Genomic DNA, 23565 nt, shown 5'->3' with positions numbered 1-23565 from the left:
CCGTCCGATCCCGCGCCTCAGGCGGGCAGCTCGAGCTCCTCGGGTAGTTACTGTTGGCCTCTGCCTCGGGCTGGTGTTTCTGAGGAAACGGCCGCTGCTGTGGCGTCTTTGCGAGTTCTTCCGCGTCCTTTCGGCCTCAGGTGAGGGGGGCACTTGCCTCTGGCTCTGGGTTGACTTCCTCGGGCTGGGTCACTAGACGTGGGGTCTGGGGACGCCCCACGAGGTGGGGTGCGGGTGGGCATGGAACCCCGCGGCCTGAGGAGATTCGGCCGCTCCAGCGGCCTCAACGGTCGGGGCTGAGGCGCCCGAACCGCCGCTTTTTCGGGGTTGTTGGGGGTGGGGCTGAGAAAGCCAGAACTTCGCGGCTCCCGGAAGGAGCCAGGTTTGCCGCGGGGAGGGAGCGAGAAGTGCCTCCGGGCCTCTCTCCGGGGAGCCGAGCCTCAGAGTCGTCATCTTACAAATAAGTGCTGTCCCGTGGCGCGCCCCGTACTTGGATTGCTTTCAAGTTGACCCAGGGACCTGGTTTTTTGTTCCATCCGACTTCACCTCACAGCACTGTGAGGGAAATACTTTTACAGACGAACAAGTTGAACAGAGAAGCTAGGAAACTGTCCTGAGGGCCTCCAGGTAGTACGTGGCAGAGCAGGGATTTGAACCCTGGCGGCGCCTCTTAGCCTGGTAATTGGAAACCACCGTCCCGCCGGATGTGGATATTGATTGAAATCGGAATAACAAAGTTTGGTAAGATTACGAGAGGTCTAGGACAAGGCTACTCAAGGCTTGGAGGGACCAGCCGATGGCCTTTTGCTGTAGGCATCCCTGGTCAGCCCGACGTCTGGAAAGATCTATATTCCTCCACATGAATTGGGAAGCTTTGCTCCAGGACCGCGCTGTTCAGAGAACTTTCTATATCTGTGCTATCGCGCTATCAGGTGCCGATGTGTTCTTAGTTGTTGGAGTTTTTTTGGTTGGTTTTGTGATTTGATTTTTTTGTTTGTTTTTTTCGGGTGTATGGTGGGTAATTCACCTGGTATTTGGCATCTGCTATATACTTGTTGCTGTATGGGATACACTGCTGAATCAGACTTAGGATTCGGCTCTCGGCCTTTCACGTCTAGTCAGAACTGGCATATACGGGAAGAAATTTTTGATATTTTAACTTTTTAATATTTAACCAGACTGGAAAGTACAGAGAATAATTTTTTAAAGACCTGTGCATTCACTACTCACATCTGATAAATCTTGACCTTTTGATAGAATTCCTTCCCTTTTAACTTCTTTTTTTAAAAAAAGAAAATTATGTAGTCAAAGTCTCATCTGTACCCTTGCACGCTCCCTCTTCTGAATTTGGTATTTTTTCCGCCCAGGCTTGTTTTGTACCATCTTTTTTTAATATAAAAGCCCATATCATAGCTTGATCTTGTGTATTTTTAAGTATCCTAAAAATGGAATTAATAATGGATTCATCTGTAACCTGCTTTTTTCTATTTGATATAATTTTTTTAGGAAACTTACCAAACTTACTTACTGTTTTGGTTTCTTAGTTGGAAGAGCTTATGGTTCCATCCTGACCAGAAGTTTTGCTTCACTTTCTTCTCCATTTTGAGTTCTCTCATTCTTGTGCTTCAGTTAATCGAATATTCTGGCTTGACCTTTTAATCTTACTGTTTTGGGGGGTGTCTGTTATTTTACCTTCTGAAAGAGTTCCTCGTCTTTATCTTCCAATCCTTCTATTAAAGCATTTTTGTTTGTTTGGGGGGTAATTAGGTTTATTTACTTATTAATTAATTTTTTTTTAATTTGATGGAGGTACTGGAGATTGAACCCACGACCTTGTGCATGCTAGGCATGCACTCTACCACTGACCTGTATGCTCCCCCCCCAAAGCATTTATTTTGGCTGTAAATTTTCTAAGAGCTCTTTCTTATTTTCTTTTTTTTTTATTGAGTTATAGTCAGTTTACAATGTGTCAATTTCTGGTGTAGAGCACAATTTTTCAGTCATACATGAATATGCACTTACTCATTTTCACGTTCTTTTTCACTCTGAGCTACCATAAGATCTTGTATATATTTCCCTGTGCTATACAGTATAAACTTCATCTAGTCTATATATACCTGTCAGTATCTACAAATTTCGAACTCCCAGTCTGTCCCTTCCCACTCCCCTCCCCCTGGCAACTACAAGTTTTTATTCTATGTCTGTGAGTCTGTTTCTGTTTTATATTTAAGTTCATTTGTCTTTTTTTTTTTTTAGATTCCACATATGAGTGATATGGTATTTTTCTCTCTCTTTCTGGCTTCACTTAGAATGACATTCTCCAGGGCAATCCATGTTGCTGCAAATGGCATTATGTTGTCTTTTTTATGGCTGAATACTATTCTGTTGTATAAATAGGCAACTTCTTTATCCAGTAATCTGTTGATGGACATTTAGGCAGTTTCCATGACTTGGCTATTGTAAATAGTGCTGCTATGAACATTGGGGCACTGGTGTCTTTTTGAAGTAGAGTTCCTTCTGGATATATGCCCAGGAGTGGGATTCCTGGGTCATATGGTAAGTCTATTCCTAGTCTTTTGAGGAATCTCCATACTGTTTTCCACAATGGCTGCGCCAAACTGCATTCCCACCAGCAGTGTAGGAGGGTTCCCTTTTCTCAACAGCCTCTCCAGCATTTATCATTTGTGGGCTTTTGAATGATGGCCATTCTGACTGGTGTGAGGTGATACCTCATTGTAGTTTTGATTTGCATTTCTCTGATAATTAGTGATATTGAGCATTTTTTCATGTGCCTGTTGATCATTCGTATGTCTTCACTGGAGAATTGCTTGTTTAGGTCTTCTGCCCATTTTTGAATTGGGTTTTTTTCTGATTAAGTCGTGTGAGCTGCTTATATATTCTGGAGATCAAGCCTTTGTCAGTTTCATCTTTTGCAAAAATTTTCTCCCATTCCTTAGGTTGTCTTTTTGTTTTGCTTATGGTTTCCTTTGCTGTGCAAAAGCTTGTAAGTTTAATTAGGTCCCATTTGTTTATTCTTGCTTTTATTTCTATTTTTTGAGTAGACTGCCCTAGGAGAACATTGCTGAGATGTATGTGAGATAATGTTTTCCTATATTTTCTTCTAGGAGGTTTATTGTATCTTGTCTCTTTCTTATTTTCTGATTTGTTCTTTTTTTCCCTTGGCATTCTTTTAAGTTTGGATTTATTTATTTATGTACTTACTTATTACTGTTTGTTGCATTGTCTTCCTTTCTTCTCTCCAAGTTTCTTCTCTTTGTCTGCTTTGGCCTCTATCTCACATTGGAGGCTTTCCTCAATTGTCAGTTGATCGTTGGCTGTTTGTTCATTTTTAAGGAGAGAACCCCAGAAAACTGATCGTAGCTCTGTATGAGTAGCTGAACATTACCAACCAGTGGCCTTTTACTGTTAAGATATATAGACAGCCATTTTCTTGGGGGATTCACAAATGTCAGTATTCATAGATCTTTCCTTTTAAGCTGATTTTCTCTGGAAAAGAGGCCTTTAGAATCTCCTGCCTTGAGGCACAGAGAATGTATATAAACCAGAATAGTGTGTCCTGGATTTGTGTGGCAGGGAAACTGGTGAGAAGGGTTGGAAGTGTCTCACATTGTTCAGTTGGCAGACTTTCACTTAACTCCATGTTTTCACTGCTGTGCTACCTGCCATGCTGATCTTAAGCATGTCTCATTCAGTTCTCCAGTTTTCTGTAGCATAGGGAGAGGAGGTTTTTGATTGATTGTTTGCCTACGAGACATTAACTACTTTTCCAGGCTTTTAGCTAACCCTTCTTTCCTTACTTCCCACTCCCAAAACCAAATAGCACAAGGTATAATTTTCACGTTGATTTGTTTATTCTCCTATTTGTTTGAAACTTTGTTACACAAGGTCTTATCCATTTGCCTGTGTTTACCTCTATGGAGTGTCTGACTACATGACAGGTGCTTAATAAATATTCCTTGAAGAGTAGACTAACATAATGGATTAGAGACAAACAAATAATGAAAGGGACATAACCTGTGCTTAATAAATATTTGTTGAATGGAATTAGAGATAGGAAACAAAAATTATGAAAAGGTTGGGGTAAATAAAGGTTGCACAGCCTTTTTGGAGAAAATAGGTAAATTTCTTTTTCTAGTTAGTAACTGAGTTCATTATGCAAGTGTAGAAATGTCCTTTCTGTGTTTATTCTTTACAACTTGTTACTATGAATGATGAACGTTGCCTACTAAAATTGAATATAGTATTATATGCATTTGTTTTAGTAAATGTGCATATTCAGGCCACGATGGAGAACTGTAAGAGGTCTGGGAGATTACTTTCAATAGTTCAATCCTCTTATTTTATAGATCTATTTTAAAGGATAGTGCTATGATCACATGACTTCATGTCTTCAAAGGGCACACAGGAAAACTGGTCATAAGTGCTTGTTATGGGGGAAAAAAGTGAAAATAAAATAATTTTTAAAGTTTCTCAGTTTTGCCACAAATGATCTTAAACAGATATACTAAAAGACAGATATGATTATATTAGCTACATGGCATGTTTTATCTGCTTTACTAATACTTTTTACAAATACTGTTTCCCTAGTAATGGCTCATGAAGCAATGGAATGTGATCTTCAGGTGCAGTCAGATCATGCTGCAGAGCAGCCTGCTCCTGCTGAAGTGGTCAGCGGCCAAGGGGGACCACCCCTGCTCCAGCCCCCTCCTGATGAAGTAGTCGGCAGCCAAGAGGGACCACCCCTGCTCCAGCCCCCTCCTGATGAAGTAGTCAGCAGCCAAGGGGGACCGCCCCTGCCCCAGCCCCCTCCTGATGAGGTAGTCAGCAGCCAAGGGGGACCACCCCTGCTCCAGCCTGCTCCACAGGTGTCCATTGACCTGACAGGAGAAGTGGAACTCTCAGGAGAAGAGAATGTGCAGAATATCAGTCCAGGAGCTTCAGAGGAGCAGAGGCAGGGATCTGATGCTAACCACACCGTGCGAGTATCTTCGTTGGATTCAATGAACAGCTTTATCAGTGGGCTGCAGAGACTTCATGGCATGCTAGAATTCCTGAGACCACCTTCAGACCGCAATGTGGGGCCAGTGAGAGTGAGGAGGAGGAGGAATTCAGCTTCACGCAGGGCAAGAGCTGGAGGGTCTCAGAGGACAAACAGTGCCAGGTAAATATATATATGTATATATAAATTGTGAGATTCATGCCAGATTGGGAATTATGACTCTTATGTACTCATGATAGCCTCAGTGCTGCCAAGAATTGGCATTGTGACTTGGCAAGTCAGGTAATCTTTCTGAACTCCCTTTACCTCGTAAGTCAGATGAAAATAAAAGTGACTGCCTAATTTACTTCACAAAGTAATTGAGGGGATAAGTTACACCAATAAGCTTTGAAAACTAGGTGGTAGTTTGTTGGCAACAGTGCCGTGGAGGCTGGCTTTTATTTAGATCATTTGTATCTTGCACATCAAGAAAGTACTTAACTTGCAAAGTTCCTCCACTTGCTCAGGATTCTTTATTCATTGGTACTCCCCTTAGTAGTGCAGTAGATTTTGGAAGACGGACAGGCTGGATTTAGAGAAGCCTTGCGAAAAATAGAATGTGACTAAGTGGGAAACATTCCAGCCCTCCTCACCTGAGAATGTGTTGCAGAATTGAATAATTCTCTTTCATAAGTTTTGAATTGAACTTTCCTCTTGAAGGGCTTAGCTGTTAAGTTGTGATAGGGTTATTATGAAAAATAACAATTGTCTATGCCTTGCCTGTTTTTTAACTTCCTCCTACTTTATTCAAAATCCTTTTTTCACATTTGGCCTTCTAAATGTCTTCATGATGTTCAGAGAGATTGAATTTAACCTCTTCATTTTAAATGTGAAAGAAACTTGGACCCTGAAAGAGTGATTTGTTCAGGGTCTCAAGGAACAGCCCAGAGGAGGTTAGAGCTGGTACTGGGACCTGGATCTGACTGTTGTCTACACAAGCAGAGGAAGCTTCAATCAGATCCATTTGTTTTTTAACACTATGAAAATAATGAGATGACACTAAAAAGTGGTGGTTAGACCTTCAGTTACCTATGTCTGACAAGTGAGAAAGCTGATGAGGTGATTTGTGATTTGACTGAGGTGACTTTGGAATTGAGACTGTGACTTGTGATTCTGGATTCAGCATTCTTTTCCATGTGGATCCTGCTGATTACCATACCAGGGCCTGTGATTCCTGTGGTTCCAGTCTCTAGTGCCTGGTCACTTCTAGATGTGATCCATCTAGGATGACCAGTGTTGACAAGAGTTACAAATGCATGCTACTCTGTTATTTTAAGATGTCATTCTCTCAGATTTTGAAAGCAAAGTAAGATTTCATACATTTATGTCACAGGTGAAAGTACACTGTAGTGGAGTCTGGGGACTCTGTTGAAATAAGGGGGCTGAGATTTAAGAGTAGGGTCCCTGGGAACTGGCTGACTGTGAAGAGGCCTCTTATTGTAGTCCTCAGGCTTGGTTGTTCATACATTCATTGGCTAGGGTGGGGGGTAGGGGTGTTGCTCTTGGTTGGGCACACTTGTGTTAACCAATTCACAGGAGAGTGACACTTATAAACCAGATGCCAACTTACGGAGAAAAATAGAAACACCACAGATACCGAATTTTCTTGTTGGCATGGTCAGCATGATTCTCCCGGGGATATTTACACATAGAAGCCAAACCCTGATCAGAAAATTGCTTGATGTATGTAGAATCTGTGCTCAGGGACTGAGTTACAGAATTTAGATTTTAAAGGATGTCAGTCAAGCTATTTAACTGACAGTTGTATGTCTGTTTCCACAAAGAGAGTAAAATAAAGGCAAGGAACTGCAGTTCAGTGGAGAGAACTTGGATTCTGGAGCCAGATAAATGTGGCATTAAGTTTTTTTCTCTAAATATTGTGTTGTAAATGAATTCCACACAAATTCATGTAAAAGTCTGACCTTTCCCAGGTCTGATGGCTTATACCTTCTGAATTCCTTGAGATAAATTTCTCATTATGGTGTTTGGCATTTACTCACCAGACTATGCCTAAGCCGGGTGTTGAGAGCCTGGGCCAAGGTAAGCAGCTTTTGCCTAAGTCTCCACCAAGAAGCCAAAACTGGGGAAACCTGAGTAGTGAGATATTTTTCCCAACAGGCTTCTCAGTCAAAGTCACAAACTCCTCTCGTGTTTCTTTGTTTGAGGCTGCTTGGTTCTGGCTGCCAGCGTCATCACTCATTCATCAAATATTTGTAACACTCCACTGTGTGAGAGACTGAACTTTTGCCTTGGAGATACATTGGTGAACAGGACAGATCAGGGTGCCAGTTCCCATGGAGCTTATGGAATCTTAGGACTACAGAGGGTAAGCAAGGGTCAAGAATTTACTATACTATTATTTACTTCAGAGGTAGTAAGTGCAGGGAAAGAGGAGGATTTCTTAGGTTTCAGGGCTATACTCCCAACACTGCCTCCCATTGCTTTTCATAGTTTCCCTTTCCTATGTCCCCACCTGATCTTGGAAATGCCTATTTTACTACTAAAAGCAATATTGATGAGTGATTTTTTTTAAAAACTGATTTCTATGCAGAATGCTATTGATATGTGTGTAGTAGCCTGCCTTTATTATGTATTTCATTTGGTTAAAACGTCCTTAGGAAATGCTGTAATGTGCTTATTCTCGTGAATAGCTATAGCTGCTGTTCATGCATATTCCCCAAAATAAGTTCATAAACTTGATTAGCTTTTTTCTGAAAAGGAAACCTGAGTGACATCAGTGAAAATGGCAGAGTAAGGATCTCAGAAAATTCTCTCCATAGAATCAGTGAAACAACTGGCAAAATTTATCAAAATCAACCTTTTCAGTGCCTTAGAAATTAACATATACTTGTAGCAATTCATGGAGTGATTATTAAAGAAAAACAGCTGTGTCTCAGTAAGACCAGTGAGTTTTGTGGCATCTCCTATTCCCATCCCCTTCTTCGGCTCCATAGTAGTCTTGAAAACTAACTGCCTGCAATCACAGTGAAAAGCCACAGGCTGGAAGTGACTAAAGAGAGTGGAATGGAATTGAAGCTCCTTCAAAGCCTCATTCCCAAAGAATTCTCTTTCTTTGACCTGTTTGGTGGTCCCTGGAAGATCCCACTTGAAAGGCTGTCTCTGACTTGCCCAATGCAAAAAACCTAAAGCCTATTTCCCAGGGTCTGCCTGAGGCAGTGGATGACCATTGGAGCAACAGACTAACCAAAAATCTTAAAGGGAAAAGCTGAGGAAAGAAATCTTCACATGGGGTTTTGAAAAGCTCTGGCATACTGCTTGGAATCTAGAAGGCCACATACATGCCTGGGGCCATGTGCAGCTGTGCTCATGCTCAGCAAAGACCTAAGAAGGCACTAAGCTCACAACTCTGGCTGACCTCAAGGCTCTGGGTAAGCAAGAAATGAAGGCAAAGGCAGAGCTGTCACCTGCCTGACTGATTATTGACAGCGTGCCCCAACACACATCAAGTCCCTCAGCAAAGACTAGGGGTCTTACTGGTTCCAAGTATTTAAGGAAATGTCTGTCTAGTCATGAACTCTGACCACTAAGCTAACCAAACAGAAACTTCAGTGGCCACATACAGCAAAGAATGCAAACTTTGCAGAATTACTTCAGCAAAGTCCCTAAACAAACAATAACAACTATTGGAAATAGCAACAACAACAAACCCTGGAAGGGGGTATATCTGATTTCCAGAGTTTCCACATTGCACTATTGAAATGTCCAGTTTTCAAGAAAAAATTACAAGGTGTGTAAAGAAAATATAACATACACAGGAAAATAAGAAAAAATAGAAACTGTACACCAAGAAGTCAAGATATTGGACCTACTGGACAAACTTTAAATCTGCTGTTTAAATATAATCAAAGAACTAAAGCAAAGTATTATAACAGTGTGTCACTAAACAGATAATTTCAGTAAAGAGATTGAAGTTATAAAAATGTACAAAGTAGAAATGCTATAGTTGACATATACACTAAATGGAAAAAAAAATCACCAAGAGAATTGAACAGCAGGTTTGAGCAGGCAAAAGAATATTTGTCCTTTGACATTATTTAGCTTGAAAAGAAGAATGGCTTAAAATAAGGGGTGAAACAATGATGACTGAAGCCAGACTTCATACTGTATTCCAAAGACTTCATTCTGCTTAGCAATAGCAGCAGAATCACGTAAGGCCATATATGATCAACAGGGCCCTTTTTCTTCTTTCCCACTCTCTTTTCAACCTCTTAATAACAGCAGACCAATTGCTGAGTTGTGTCTGTCTTCCTTTCTTTCTTAATTAATTAAGTAAAATATATTAATGAGTCATGTCTTTAAAAGATACTGACAAAAGAAAGGCCAATAGAGTAGAATTAGCTTTTAATTTAGGGATCAAGCTCCATTGTAGGCTAAATGAAATAATTGAGTGGAAAAGAGCATATCAGGCCAGTCAACATCTGCCTAAATTGCTATTCCTGCTTCAGTGTTCAAAGGCAGCATTTAATGGCCTGGCGAGGAGTTGAAAAGACTAGGATTTGCCTCCAAATTACTATGGATTATTCTTGTGATGTTGGTGTATTTTACTAGAATTCTGTTGTCTTTCTGCTTACATAGGTTGAGGGCACCGTTGGATGCATACTTTCAAGTGAGCAGGACGCAGCCTCATTCTCCAACCACTTCTTATGATTCGGAGACTAGGAATCCAGTCTCTGTAGACTTGCAGGGATCAGGGAGTTCTGATTCTGACAGTGACAGCTCCACAGAGTATGAAGAGGGGGTTGTCCAGGCAGAGGAACCTAGAGCTGTTGTTTTAGAAGGTGAGTATTTTATCCGGATGATTCACAAGGCTAACATCCAGAAAAGTTAGATTCCAGAAGGTTAGAAACTCTAGACTTGTGTTTTGGTACTTTCCTTTCTGCCCCCAAATATCATAGATTACTGCTTTATAGGTCAAAGCTTTCACTGGCCATAACTGTATAGAGAAGATTTGATGTGGCTTGCAATTTAGTGTGATTTGTGACCCATTGAATTGAGTTGGTTACTTTATAGTGGCACTTTATATTCCTTTTCATTTTCTTAGAAATCTGAGAATGAAATAGATTCTTTATTCAAAAGAAAAACTTTGTAAATTAAACACCCTGTCTAGTCTGCTACTTTTTAAGTCTTAGTGTAATGTTGTATACTGTGCAAGTGGAACTTTATTTAGCAGTAGATGGGCAGGGACCCCTAAAGCTTACATTAAAAACCCTCTGATAACCTACATTGTGGTCTTTTCACACCAAAGGGAGCCAGGGCTTCTTGGACAAATGGCTTCCCAGGTCTATGATAAGAAATATACAAAAAGAAAAGATAAGAAAAAGAAATACACAAGATGAGCCTAGGGCATTTAATTGTGCTAGAAAGCAAGGAAGTCACCTAAGTCTTATCATGTCAGTTATGTCAGTAGGCTCAGGTGCAACTCTAAAGGAGACCCTAGTGGCCAAAGATGGGACAATTTGAGCATTAAAAAGAATACTGAATGTTATTTTGGATTATAGATTGAAATATATCAAATCTGTGAGAATCTATAAATTCATAATTGTGTACTTAAAAAAACCCAAACCTTATCACCATCATAAGTTACTAGAGCCCTGACTCATTGCTCTGAAAACTGGTAAATCAAGGATTAAACATTTATCCCACCTTTCCTTTGTGAACTGTATCAGGAAAAACCAAATCGTTGATGAAGAAGGTCTTTTGTGTGTTTGTTCATTTGTTTTTTTTTTTTTTTTTAAGAGTAGTTTATGTTTCAAAACTGAGAGGAAGATAGAGGTTTCCCATATACCCTTTGTCCCTGCCCCTGGCATATGCATTGCCTCCCCATTATTGGCATCATTCACCAGAATGGTGCATTTATTAGACACTATAATCACTTAAAGTCTATGGTTTACCTTAGGGTTCATTCTTGGTGGTGTACATTATATAAGTTTGGGCAAATGTATAATGACATACATCCATCATTATAATATCATATGCAGTATTTTTACCGCCCTAGAAGTTCTCTGTTCTCTGCCTATTCATCCCTCCCACCCACCCCTAGGAAATTTTTTTTAAATAGAAAAATTCCAGCTAATAATTGTAGCAAGAATGATAGGTGGGGCTCTATGGCTCCTAGTGAGATGATGTATCTAGGCAAAGACCATCAGCGAATCCTACAACCATTCTTTTCACTGGAGGAACAAGACTGACAGTGCTAGAACTCATTGATTAATCTTAGCATTTTGAAGAGTGAAACCACCACTTTATGTGCATATTGATGCAATAAAAAATATCCATACCACCTAGGAAGTACTAGCCACCAAAAAACCCCCTGAATCAACTTGAGACTCTAGATACAATAACCATTTTGCACAGTTTACAGGAAGGAAATAGAGGAAGAAGGTAAATGATACCTCATAAATGGAGTCATTCAAATCTAAAATAGAAGACATACTACAAATGGAACATCTGGAAAAAGACCTATACGTATATGAGCATCTAATGTATTGTAAAGAGAATATCTCAAATCAGACTTTTAAATTAGTATTATTGTTAAAACTGGATAGCTAACTCGAAAACAAAGTTAGATTCATTCCTCATGCTGTAAACCAGGATATAAGGGGTCAGTGATCTAGTGTGAAAAATGAAACCATTTAGTATTGGAAAAATATGTAAGTGATAAAAACCAGGAGTAAGGAATACTTTGAAATCTATAAGCAATGTAAGAAAATTACATAAAATTTTAGGAAAATATTTATGACAGCATACTTTATGATTCCACTTATGTAAAATGTCCCATGAGTACACGTGTTGATGAAAGACATGTACAAGAATATAATAGCACTGTTTTTAATAGCAAAAACTGAAAACTATCCAAATACTTATCAGGAACAGAATGGATAAATAATTGTTACAAATTTACATAGTAAAACACTGTACAGCAGTGACAATGAATTAACAACTCCATATAAGTATGGAAGAATCTTGTAAACAGTGTAGAACAAATGTAGCAGACGTAACAAGTGGATAGCTCAGAGATGCCATTTATATACAAAAATAGGCAAAATCAGTCAATGGTGTTAAACTTTAGTAAAGTAACCTAAACTTTGGTGGAGACAAGTTCACCTCCCTGGCTCCCCCCTCCCAAGATGTAAGGAGTCCTCAAGGTATGAGGGACGCTCTGGGGGTTGTTGGTGATGTTCTGGTTTATAGTTCAGTTTGTGAAAAGTCACTAAAATGAATTCTTAAGATACACTTTTCTTTGTGTATATTACCTTTCAGTAAAAGATTTTTTAAAGCAATGAGACAATTTGAGCCTCAAAAAGAAAAATGACTAAAGTTTTAAAATCACCATCTTGATCATTAGTGGAGGTTTTGAAATGTTGATGAGGTACTAGATAGTCTAGGTGTCTGACTGACTTCACCTGAACCCAGTAAGAGTCTCTCCTGATGTGTGCGATCAGAAGCACACATCGTAGATATTCTAACTTCCCCTTCTCTTCCCAAAAAACAGAATTGAATCTACTGAGGCATCTAGGTCTAACTGCGAGTTTATAGGAAAGGTAGTCAATGGAGCAATAAGTAAGTAACACCACAAGGAAGCAATCGGCCAAATTGAAGATATAAGACAAATGACCAAATCTGCCCCAACAAGTCAGTCACAAGGAGAGCATAGAAATAAGTGAAGGAGAATTGTTATAAATGAAAAAGACTTAAGAGACAGCAATTTGGAGACCTTGTCTGGATCCTGATTGGAATAAATCTATTGTAAAGAATAACTTTATAACATTTCGGTAATTTTGAGTACAAACTGTGTGTCTGGAATGATCTGAAGGATTATTGTTAATTTTGTTAGGTGTAATAGAGATAGTGTTTTTGTAAAGAAAAATCCTTATCAGCAAGTGTTACAAAAGTGAAATCCCATTTTAGGGTTTTTACTAAGTATTCCAAAAGAAAATAATGGGAATGGGGGCTTAGGTGTAACAAAATTAGCAAAATATTGATTATTTTTGAAATTGGATGAGAGTACTTGTAGGTTAACTGTACTATTCTACATTTTAAAAATTCATTGATGCTGCTTGAGGAGCTGTCATCCCTTTTACAACAACATTCCCAGTTAGAAATGGAAAGCTGTGTTGAGTCAGGCTTTCCTACTAGCCTTATACCTGACTTACGTCTTCTTTTGTATATTACCTATCTCCTCCTTTCTGGAAACCACTTGGCAGAGCAATTAGGAGATACCTCAGCAGAGCAAGAAGTTACATGTAACAATGGAGGAGAGACTCTCCCCAAACAGGTAATATGAACATCCTTTTAAATGAAAGATTTTTTTTTAATTGAGTTACAGTCAGTTTACAATGTTGTGTCAATTTCTGGTGTACACAATTTTTCAGTCATACATGAATATACATTCATTTTCATATTCTTTTTCACCATGAGCTACTATAAGGTCTTGTATATATTTCCCTGTGCTATACAGTATAAACTTGTTTATCTTAAATGAAAGATTTAAGAGGAGGGGAGGTATAGCTCAAATGATAGAGCTCATGTTTAGCATACATGAGGTCCTGGCTTCAATCCCCAGTACCTCCTCTAAGAATAAATAAATAAGCCTAATTACCTCCCCCCAACAATAAATGAATGAATGAATGAAAGAATGAAAGGTTTATGTTTTCGTTTAAAGAAGAGGCTACAGACTAAAATGGAAAGCTCACAGATTTTGTAGGCAGGAGGTCCAGGTATGGATCCCATACAAGTTACTCACTATTTGTAAGACTTCTTCCCCTTAGGTTTAAAACCCTGGGGTTGGAGGAGGTGTGAGGAGAACTTGTCCTGCCTACTTAACAAGGTTAAGTATCAGTTAAAATAGTAGATGTGAATACAGTTTGTAAACTATTTGGCAGAATGATTGCTATGTGATAAACAATTTTTATTTTTAAAAATAACTCCATTATCCTTAATATCAGCTGTGTACTGTGCGAGTTCTAAAACATTGACCTACTTTTTTGCGTGTTTCTATATGGCCTCTGTTTTTATTTTTTCTCTCGAGAAAAAATTTTTGTTCATGTAAATTTATTTATGTGTATAAATGTTCTTCATTTATTGAAATACAGTTGATGTACAATATTATAGTTTCCGGTATACGACATAGTAATTTGACATTTGCATACATTATGAAGTGATCACCATAATAAGTCTAGTAGCTGTCTGTCTCCATACAAAGTTACTAGAATACTATTGACCATATTCCTCATGCTGTATAGTACGTCCCCATGTCTTACTTATTTTATAACTGGAGGTTTGTTCCTCTTAATCCCCTTTACCTATTTTGCCATATCCCTACTCCCCCTTTCCCTGGCAACCAACCATTTGCTCTCATTTTTGTTTTGTTTTTAGATTCCATATATGTGAGGTCATATGGTATCTGTCATTCTCTGACTTAGTTCACTTAACATAGTACCCTCTTGATCCATCCATGTTGTCACAGATGGCAAGATTTCAAAATTTTCATGGCTTAGTAATATTCCTGTGTGTGTGTGTGTGTGTGTGTGTGTGTGTGTGTGTGTGTGTGTGTGTGTGTGTGTGTACGTACACCACATCTTTGTCCCTTTATCTATTGAAGGACAATTGAGTTACTTCCATATCTTGGCTATTGAAAAATAATGCTGCTGTGAAATCAATGGGTGTATCCTTTTTGAATTAGTATTTTTATTTTCTTCCTGTAAATACTCAGAAGTGAAATTACTGGATCATATGGCAGGATCATTTTTAATTTTTGGAGGAACTTCCATACTGGTTTCCAAAGTGGCTGCACCAATTACATTCCCACCAAAACAGCTCAAGTGTTCCCTTCTCTCCACTTCCTCACCAACACTTACTTGTCTTTTTGATGATAGCCATTCTGATAGGTATAAGGTGATAGATAGCATGTTGTGGTTTTAGTGTGCATTTCCCTGATGATTAGTGATGTTCAACATCTTTTCTTTTCATGTGTCTGTCAACAGTCTCAGTGTTTCCTTTGTAAAAATGTCTATTCAGGTCTTCTGCCCATTTTTTAGTCAGGTTTTTTTTTTGACATTGAGTTGTATGAGTTCTTTAAATATTTTAGATATTAACCCCTTACCAGATACGTTGTTTGCAAATATCTTCTTATATTCAGTAGGCTACCTTTTTGTTTTGTTGATTGTTTCCTTTGCTGTGCAAAAGACTTTTAGTTCAATGTCCTGTTTATTTTTGCTTGTTTCCCTTGCCTGAGGAGATATTCAGAAAAATATTGCTAATACTGATGTCAAAGAGCATGCTGCCTATGTTTTCTTCTAGAAGTTTTATGGATTTTCAGGTCTTACAGTTAAGTCTTTAATGCATTTTGAGTTTATTTTTGTATATGATGTGAGAAAATAGTCCAGTTTGATTCTTTTGCATGCAGCTGTCCAGTTTACACAACACCATTTATTGAGGTTGTCTTTACCTCATTGTGTATTCTTGCCTCTTTTGTCATAAATTAATTGCCCATGAGTTTGGATTCATTTGATTCATTTCTGGGCTCTCTGTCTGTCCCGTTAATCTGTGTGTCTATTTTTGTGACAGTCTCATGTTGTTTTAATTACTGTAGCTTTGTAGTATAGTTTGAAATCAGGGAGCATGATATTTCTAGCTTTGTTCTTCTTCCTCAAGATTGCTTTGGCTATTTGGAGTCTTTTTGGTATTCATACAAATTTTAGAATTATTTGTTCTAGGAAAAATGCCATTCATATTTTGACAGGGATTGTATTGAGTCTGTAGATTGCCTTGGGGGGTATGATTATTTTAACAATATTCTTCCAGTTAATGAGCAAGGTATATCTTTCCATTTGTGTAATCTTTAGTTTCTTTTATCAATGCCTTACAGTTTTCAGAGTATGGGTCTTTTACCTCTTTGGTAGATTTATTTCTAGATACTATGTTCTTTTTGATGCAGTTCATAAATGGGATTATTTTCTTCATTTCTCATTCTGATAGTTCATTATTACTGTGTAGATCACTGTAGATTAATTTTGTATCCTTTAACTTCTCTGAATTCATTTAAATGTTTTATTTTGAAAGGTATACAAAAGGAATTGTATTATATCTTTTTCTGATCCTATTTCCTTTTCCCCCTGACTTACTGCATGTTGGAGAGCTTTTTGTTATCAGTACGTAAAATTGAATCTCATTCTTAGTAGTAGTAATAGCTGCATAGTGTTTTATCATATGAATACATTTTTAGTTAACTCTTCCCTTGCCATTTACACTATGGTTATTCCTTTTTCTTTTTTTCTTTCTTTGTTGTTGTTTCCTGTTAAGGTCATGCTGCACTAAGCATCCTTGTACTATTGTCTTGACAAATATTTGTGGTTATGTTCATGGGATATATTTCTAGCAGAGAGATTGCTGTATCAAAGGAATAATATATATTTTAGTGTTGATAGATAATGCCAAATTGCCCTCTGGAAAGTTTGTGCCAGTTTCCACTTGCAGCAGCAGTACATAAGCATGCTAATTTCTCCCTTACCCTCAATAGTGCTTGGTATCATCAGACATCAATTTATGCCATCTAATAGAGGAAAAAAGTGGTCTCCTACTTTAATTTTTATTTCTTTAATTATAAGCGAACACTTACCATTTGTATTTTTATATAAGCTGACTGTTTATATTCTTTTTTGTTTTCCGTGTATTTTTTTCTTTATTCACATGAGCCAGGTATTTTATAGCTACTTGAGTTGATTGTGAACCTAATTTTGAATGTATAACAAACCTAATATTCCCTTTTGTTGATTATCTGTGGTTGGGTCACTTCTAGGTTTGTTTTGTGTTTGTATCTTCATAAAGATGGCTCCATTTCTTCATTTGAATGAAAAATACCAAGAATTTCATAAGATCAAAGGGTAGTAATATTTCATGTCTTTATGTAATACAGAAATGTAAATGTATTACATTTAACCAGTTTCCTTCAAGACTGATTTTGCATTTTCTCTAACTTGAATGTATTTTGGTTTCCATCCAGCAGTCTCCCAAGAAGTTTAACTCTCTTCTACCTTCTTCTACGGAGGAGGAAGAAGGGGACACTTGCACAATATGTTTGGAACAGTGGACCAATGCTGGAGATCACCGGCTCTCAGCATTGCGCTGTGGGCACCTCTTTGGGTATAAGTGCATTTCTAAATGGCTCAAAGGACAGACACGAAAATGTCCCCAGGTAAAGACTATAGTTAAGAACTGTCCATGTGTACAGTCAACATGTTAAGTCAGGAGGATTCCTAGAACCACACTAATTGTGTCCTGTTGGGCTCCTTAGTGCAACAAGAAAGCCAAGCACAGTGACATCGTTGTCCTTTATGCCCGAACCCTGAGAGCTTTGGATACTAGTGAACAGGAGCTCATGAAAAGGTAGGTGGCAAGAGTCTGCCTAACTGGAATATTTCCTTTTGGTTCCTTGTAGGCACATCTGAAAAAGGAGGTATGAGTCAGTTTTAGTGTGGTTCTGAGGCTTTCCTTGGGCTAAGTGATCCCCAGATCTGGGGATCACTGACAATCTGTCTCATAGTGTGATTTATGATACCTATCTGATCATTTGAAGGGTATCTTCATGGTTTGCTGCATATAGCATTAAAAATGATGGTCTGGAGTAACAAATAATTGTGACTTTAGCTTGCTCAATGAATGTAGGCTCCAGGACTTTTGCTCTAACCCCTGAGAAAGAATAGAATCCCAGAGAAAGAAGTCAATGCGCAGTAAAACAGAACGGAGAAGTGGAGGATGAAGGTCTCCTTTCCTGAAAGAGAGGGAGATGGAAGAAGAGCAGCAGGTGGTAGACTGTGCCACTTGTTCCTCTGTGTGCTTGGCACTTCTCATAAACCTCTGCTTTTAGGGCCTGAGTGTTGTGTGCTGATTGGAAGAGGTAGCTCTGCAGGAGGACTTAGGTGTGTGAACTTGAGATCAGCTTTAAGACTAAAGGTAGTATGACCTAGGGAGGCCAAGACCCTGGTGTGTTAAGCCCTCCTGAATTCAAAAGTCATAGAGAAGCTTTATAGCCATACAGACCTCACACCTCGGCCGGGGCAGCAGACCCAACCAGAAGGATAGCCTGGATTTTTTGTAACCTGTCCAGATTCTTCCCTAGGGGTTTTATGTTTCCTGCCTGCCTCTGCTACTAAATATTGTGAACACTGAATCCCGTCTTACTCTTTGTAGCCAATTCATGGCCATCTAGAACATTCTCCAAATCTCAGTCTCCTTGTCACTAGAGTAAGCTTAAAGATACTTTTTTTTTAATGAGGATTTTTGTTTCTTGTGTCGCTAAGCCCTCCTGTAGCAGTTCTCTACACAGAAGATTCATAACTGAAACTTTGCACATGGAGTATAATGCAAGAAATTATCGGGATTTTGGAAGCCCATGAACAGTTGCTAATAACAATACTTGTAAAATATGCTTTAAGAACATTAAAGATTAATTGGGAGAGTGCAGGGATGTGGGTTCTCTTGTGCATTACTGGTAAAAAAAAAAGGTACAAGCACAAACATTTAGAGAAGCCTTTGGCAATATGCTTCAGAAGCCTTAAAAGTAATTCTGCTTCAGGCATTTATTCTAAAGAAGCGACCTAGATGTGTTCAAAGATTTACTTAATTAGACTTTTCATTTAGTTAATAATCCAAGCTGAGAGGATTAATTGGTTGACTAACTCTGGCATATTCGTGTGATGGAATACTGTACATTTACTAAAACTGATGTTAAAGGGCTCATGATATGCTGTCATGTGAAAGCACATTGTTAGTATGATTATATTTTTGCAAACTAGACAAAGAAAATACTCCAGGTTAGTCACTGAGGAGTGGAATTACAGGTGGTTTTAGTTTTATTCCTTAACAGATACTTATTTGTAGCTGTTAGAATGTCAGCTACATGGAGGGGGAAATTTTGTTGAAACGGCATGGTTATTGAGTGATTGTATGTAAAAATGTGCTGACTTCTACAATCAATCAGTGTGCTCCCTAGCCTCTGGAGAGAAATTTCAAAATGCCAATAAATACAGACTGATAGAATGAAGACCCAGGCACTCAAACTTTATCAAATCTTCACATTTGCCATATTTGTTTCGAGCCTTTTAAAAAAGAAATATATTCTTATAGACAGAATAGATGCTTCCTTGTGCACTAAGTTCTCAACTCCATCTGTTTCCCCAGAGGATCTATGTCTATAAATCACATACAGTGTGATTTAAAAATTTTACAGTTTAGGCAAATATTACTGGATTATAATTTTTCTTCTGTAACTTGAGTTTTTGTTTAATACTCTTTTTAGGGCACATATCCTGGTTGGTACATGTAGCTCTAGTTGATTCATTTCAATTTCTATAGCGTATTCTAGTTTTCTAATTAGAATATACCTGTATGTATTTCATATTAGTGGACAGTTAGGTGGTTTTCAGTTTCTGTTAATATAAACCATGCTTCAAAGAGATAGGTGAGAGTTTCTTTAGGTCTAGAAATGGAATTGCTTTATCATAGAGTACATGTAATTTCAGCTTTACTAGATGTTGTCAAACTGCTCTTCCAAGAGGCTATTCTAATTTATATTTTCATCAGCAGCAATGTAAGAGATTTCTCATTTTTTTATACCCTCACGCACTTGATATTATCAGACTTAATTTTTGCTAGTTTTCATGGAGTGAAGTAGTATTTAATTTACATTTCCTCAATTGCTAATGAGGTTGAACGTACTCTTCTATAATTTGTGTTCACATCTTTTGCTCATTTATATTGAGCAAAATATTTTGTTGTTTCTTATTGAGTTATCATTCTTTGTTTTCCTTATACTGACTGTTGGTTCTATACATTGCACATGTCATCTCCCAGTCTATGACTTGTCTTCTTAACTTGTTTGTGATATCTTTTGTTGAACACAAGTTTTTAATTTTAATGTAGTCATTTCTTAATCTCTCATTTTGTGTTTTTTTGTCTCTACTACTTCATGATCATAGAGACGTAATATCTTCTTTTAAAAGCCTTTAAAATTTTTGGTTTTTATACAAGTTTTTAATCTACCTAAATTTTAGTTTTATGGATTATCAATTGTATTAATTACTAAAAGGTGTATTTCTGAATAAATTTCTATTGCTACCTCTATCCTAAATTAAGTTTCTATATTGTAAATGGACTACTCTTTTGTTCCATGGTGTGTTTGTTACTTCTTGTTCCAGTACTTCAGTTTATAATTTATTATGGCTTTAAAGTACATTCTTGTTTTTCAAAATTGACTTTGCTATTCTTGGCACTTTGCTCTTTCATACTAATTTTAAAATTAGTTTGCTAAGTTCCGTGAAAACCTCTGAGATCTTGACTGAAATTGCATTAAACTTTCAGAGTAACTTGAGACGTGCCATCTTTGGGATTTTCAGCCTTTCCAGCCATGAACATTATATAATATCCTTTCACTTATTCACTGTTTTCTTGTGTCTTTTACAAGTGTACTTTGCTTCATAAAGGTCTTACATACCATTTAACTCTATTTTTAGGTTGCTATTGTTAGAATGGCTGTTATGAATGAATTTTTTTCTGTTACATTTACTGATCAGTTAACTGGTGTATATGGAACGCCATTGATGTAACTTTTTTGATCTTGATTCCAGCACCCTTGTTGAACTCTGATATATTAGTTTGTGGGTTCCATTGAATTTTCCATGAATATTAATAAGAGCAGCTTTATCCCTTCCTTTCCAATTTTCATCTTTTTTTCTGTTCTCTCTCATTGGAATAGAAATCTCTTTTTTTGTATTTCATATTTCAGAGCATACAGATTTATGATTTTTATTCCTGGTAAATGTGTCCTTTCATTATATATTGTTCTCTTTATGTGTATTCATCCTTTTTAATTCTAATTGGTCTTTTTTTAACATTTGCCTGGTTTATACTTTATATCTTTTTAACTTTAGCTATTTAATTTGAAAAACTGATGAACAACCAATACCTTATTTTCCTTTAATCCAATAGGTAACTTAAGTCTTTTAACAAGTCATTTTACTCTTTTATAATTTGGCTCTACCTCAAGCAGTGAGCTTGGCTCTGATCTCTCATTTTGCATTTTTTGCATTTTTAGTCCCCATTCCCAAGTTAGAGACAAATTCCTGGCCATCACTGCCTACTTCAACACTGAGACCCACCCCAATAGGCTCATGAGTTCAGGCCTGCCTGCTACTTTTCTGTAGTGTTTATGGACTTGAGAGATTTTTCTCTTGTTATATTTCATTCACTGTCATGACATATTTGCAGCATAGTATCACAGCATGAATTTACTGTGCCATCTTGATGAGAAGTCTTCTCTTGCCTTTCTGATCCCCACCTGCTACTGGCTTTCCCCCTCTAGTTCCTTACAGAAGGAGCAGATGCTAAGGAAGCAAGCTGAGTTAGAATCAGCACAGTGTCGGCTCCGACTTCAAGTACTCACTGATGAATGCACTAAGCTTCATAGTCGTGTCCAGGTAAGTTTGCCTTTTCTAATCCAAAGAACTTTTGGAATAAGGATTGGGAAGACATCTAAATGTTACTTAGGTTCATCTCAGATATGAACAGGATTTACCAAGTTTTTCCGGAAGTAAACATAATCAACTCTTTCTGATTAGGGTTTACATGTTTGCTTTATGATGAATTCTACTCCATTCTGAATTTTTAAAAAATTGAACAGCTACCTGATAATTCAGAACTTGTTTAAGTCCTTTTACTTCCTTGAATCTATAAAATGAGAGTTTTAGACAAAATAACCATTAAGGACTTTCAACCCTAATACTCTTGTGATTCTGTGCTCTCCCTATTTCAATTGCTTGTTGAAATATTGTGAAAACTACAGCAGTTCTTTAGGAATCATGTTCATATATAAAGGATAAGAAATATCTTTGTATTAGATTAAGGAATTGTGTATGAAGGAAATGCCAAATGAAAAAGCTTCATATTTACAAGCTCTTTTTCATTTTAGGACTTGCAAAAACTTGTTGTGCAGCATCGGGATCAGATTTCACAGCAACCCAGGGGTTCCCAAGCACGTTTTCTAAGCTGCCTGCCCTCCAGCCAGAGCCAGCACAAGTACCATTTCCAGAAGACCTTCACAGTGTCTCAAACAGGAAACTGCCGAATCATGACATTCTGTGATGCCCTGAGCAGCCTGGTGGTATCACAGCCTTCTCCTCAGGCCTCCTTCCTTCCAGGTGAACAGTCCAGAGCCTCAGCTTTCATGTTCATTATTGGACTTTATTTATTTCTCTCCTCCCTTTCTGGAGAATCCAGGACTCACTAGTAGATGAACACCGTCCAGAGCCTAGCACTGTCCACAAACAAAATCACCTTTTCCTAGTTGGTTTCCTGTTAATAAGATACTTTAGAGAGTTGCAAAGTTGTCTTTACTGTCTTCATTCTGTAAATTTGTTCACCAGAAGGACAGAAATACCGAACCATGATAAAGTGAGAGAAGATAAGGTACTTAGAAGTGTGGATTACTGGTATAGGCCAAGGTTAAGGACATCATTCCCTGTATGACCTGCTCAAACACAGATTCATTTTGGGCTAGAAATATTTGAAAAAACACTACCCCAAGTAGTTTAAGTTAAAGCAAGATTTAATGCTTATTTTCAGTAGGGTTCAAATTGACAAATTCCAAATAAAAGAATTTGAGAACACATTAATTGTTTTATTAATACTATGCTAATCTACTCTTTTTTGTGTGCTTTTTAAGCTTAATTTTAGGTTTTCTTAATGCTGAAAACCAAATTTCCTCACATGCCCAGTGTTGTAGATGTTTTTTCTTACTGTCTTCAGCGTATGATTTCTGCCAACTGTCAGGTCCCTTTGCTTTAGCCTGATTTCCTGTCTCCCCACTTAGCAGTTCCATTCAGATCCTTCAAAACTATGTCCCCCACACTTGGGTGTATACCAGATTGGGAGTGAAATCCCTAGATTATATAAATTTCTCTGTTCACTAATTTTAGCTATGAGTCGAGAGGCTATCCGGAGATTCCAATTGAGGGGAAAGTAAAAGAATTGTTTATAGTGTTCCTATATCCCATTCAGATTTTTTATAAAAAGATTTATCATCAAATAAAACCTCCATAAAATAGGAAAATACTTATTTCTTCCAGTTATTTCCCAGATTGGAGGTGATCTGTTCTTTTTCTCTTAATACATGTATTCTTCTCTGCAAAGCTACTAGGTCTTCCTGATAGACTGATGGTGCTAATTTCTACATGTTTCCTTTAATGATTTACTATGCAAATACTCATGTTCCCTTGTTGATTTAAAGCCTATAGTTTCTGTGTTTGTTTCTCTGGCTCTTCTAATTCTGTTTCAGGGGAAAACACAATAAACTTTCTCCCATTTGGTTCCCCAGCAAAACAGAGGTGTGATTCAAAGCTGTCTTGAATCTAGGATTTGACAAATTCTGTTACTGTATAACTCAGATAAAATAGATACTTGGTAAAAATAAATGTATTATCATACTGTGATAA

At 37.7% G+C, this 23565-nt stretch overlaps 1 protein-coding gene across 4 annotated transcripts in view; it reads left to right on the top strand.

The window, feature by feature from the left end:
- The first annotated feature begins 27 nt into the window (after positions 1-27).
- Positions 28-23565, top strand: part of RFWD3 (ring finger and WD repeat domain 3) — a 33728-nt gene continuing 10190 nt past the window's right edge. Inside the window, exons 1-8 of one of the 4 annotated variants that reach the window (XM_015241911.3) lie at positions 28-140; positions 4609-5182; positions 9656-9858; positions 13285-13355; positions 17082-17273; positions 17373-17464; positions 21438-21552; positions 22044-22272. In XM_015241911.3, the coding sequence (XP_015097397.1) occupies positions 4611-5182; positions 9656-9858; positions 13285-13355; positions 17082-17273; positions 17373-17464; positions 21438-21552; positions 22044-22272 (1474 nt within the window). In that variant the 5' untranslated portion in view covers positions 28-140; positions 4609-4610. Of the gene's footprint in view, positions 141-400; positions 742-781; positions 933-4608; positions 5183-9655; positions 9859-13284; positions 13356-17081; positions 17274-17372; positions 17465-21437; positions 21553-22043; positions 22273-23565 lie in introns of those variants that run through there. The other 3 variants (XM_072967753.1, XM_072967752.1, XM_072967751.1) reach the window with 3 other exon arrangements.

The sequence above is a fragment of the Vicugna pacos genome, chromosome 9 (genome assembly GCF_048564905.1).
Source record: "Vicugna pacos chromosome 9, VicPac4, whole genome shotgun sequence".
NCBI lineage: Eukaryota > Metazoa > Chordata > Mammalia > Artiodactyla > Camelidae > Vicugna > Vicugna pacos.
Note: the sequence above shows the minus strand (reverse complement) of the source record. Positions and strands in the feature narration are given on the sequence as shown.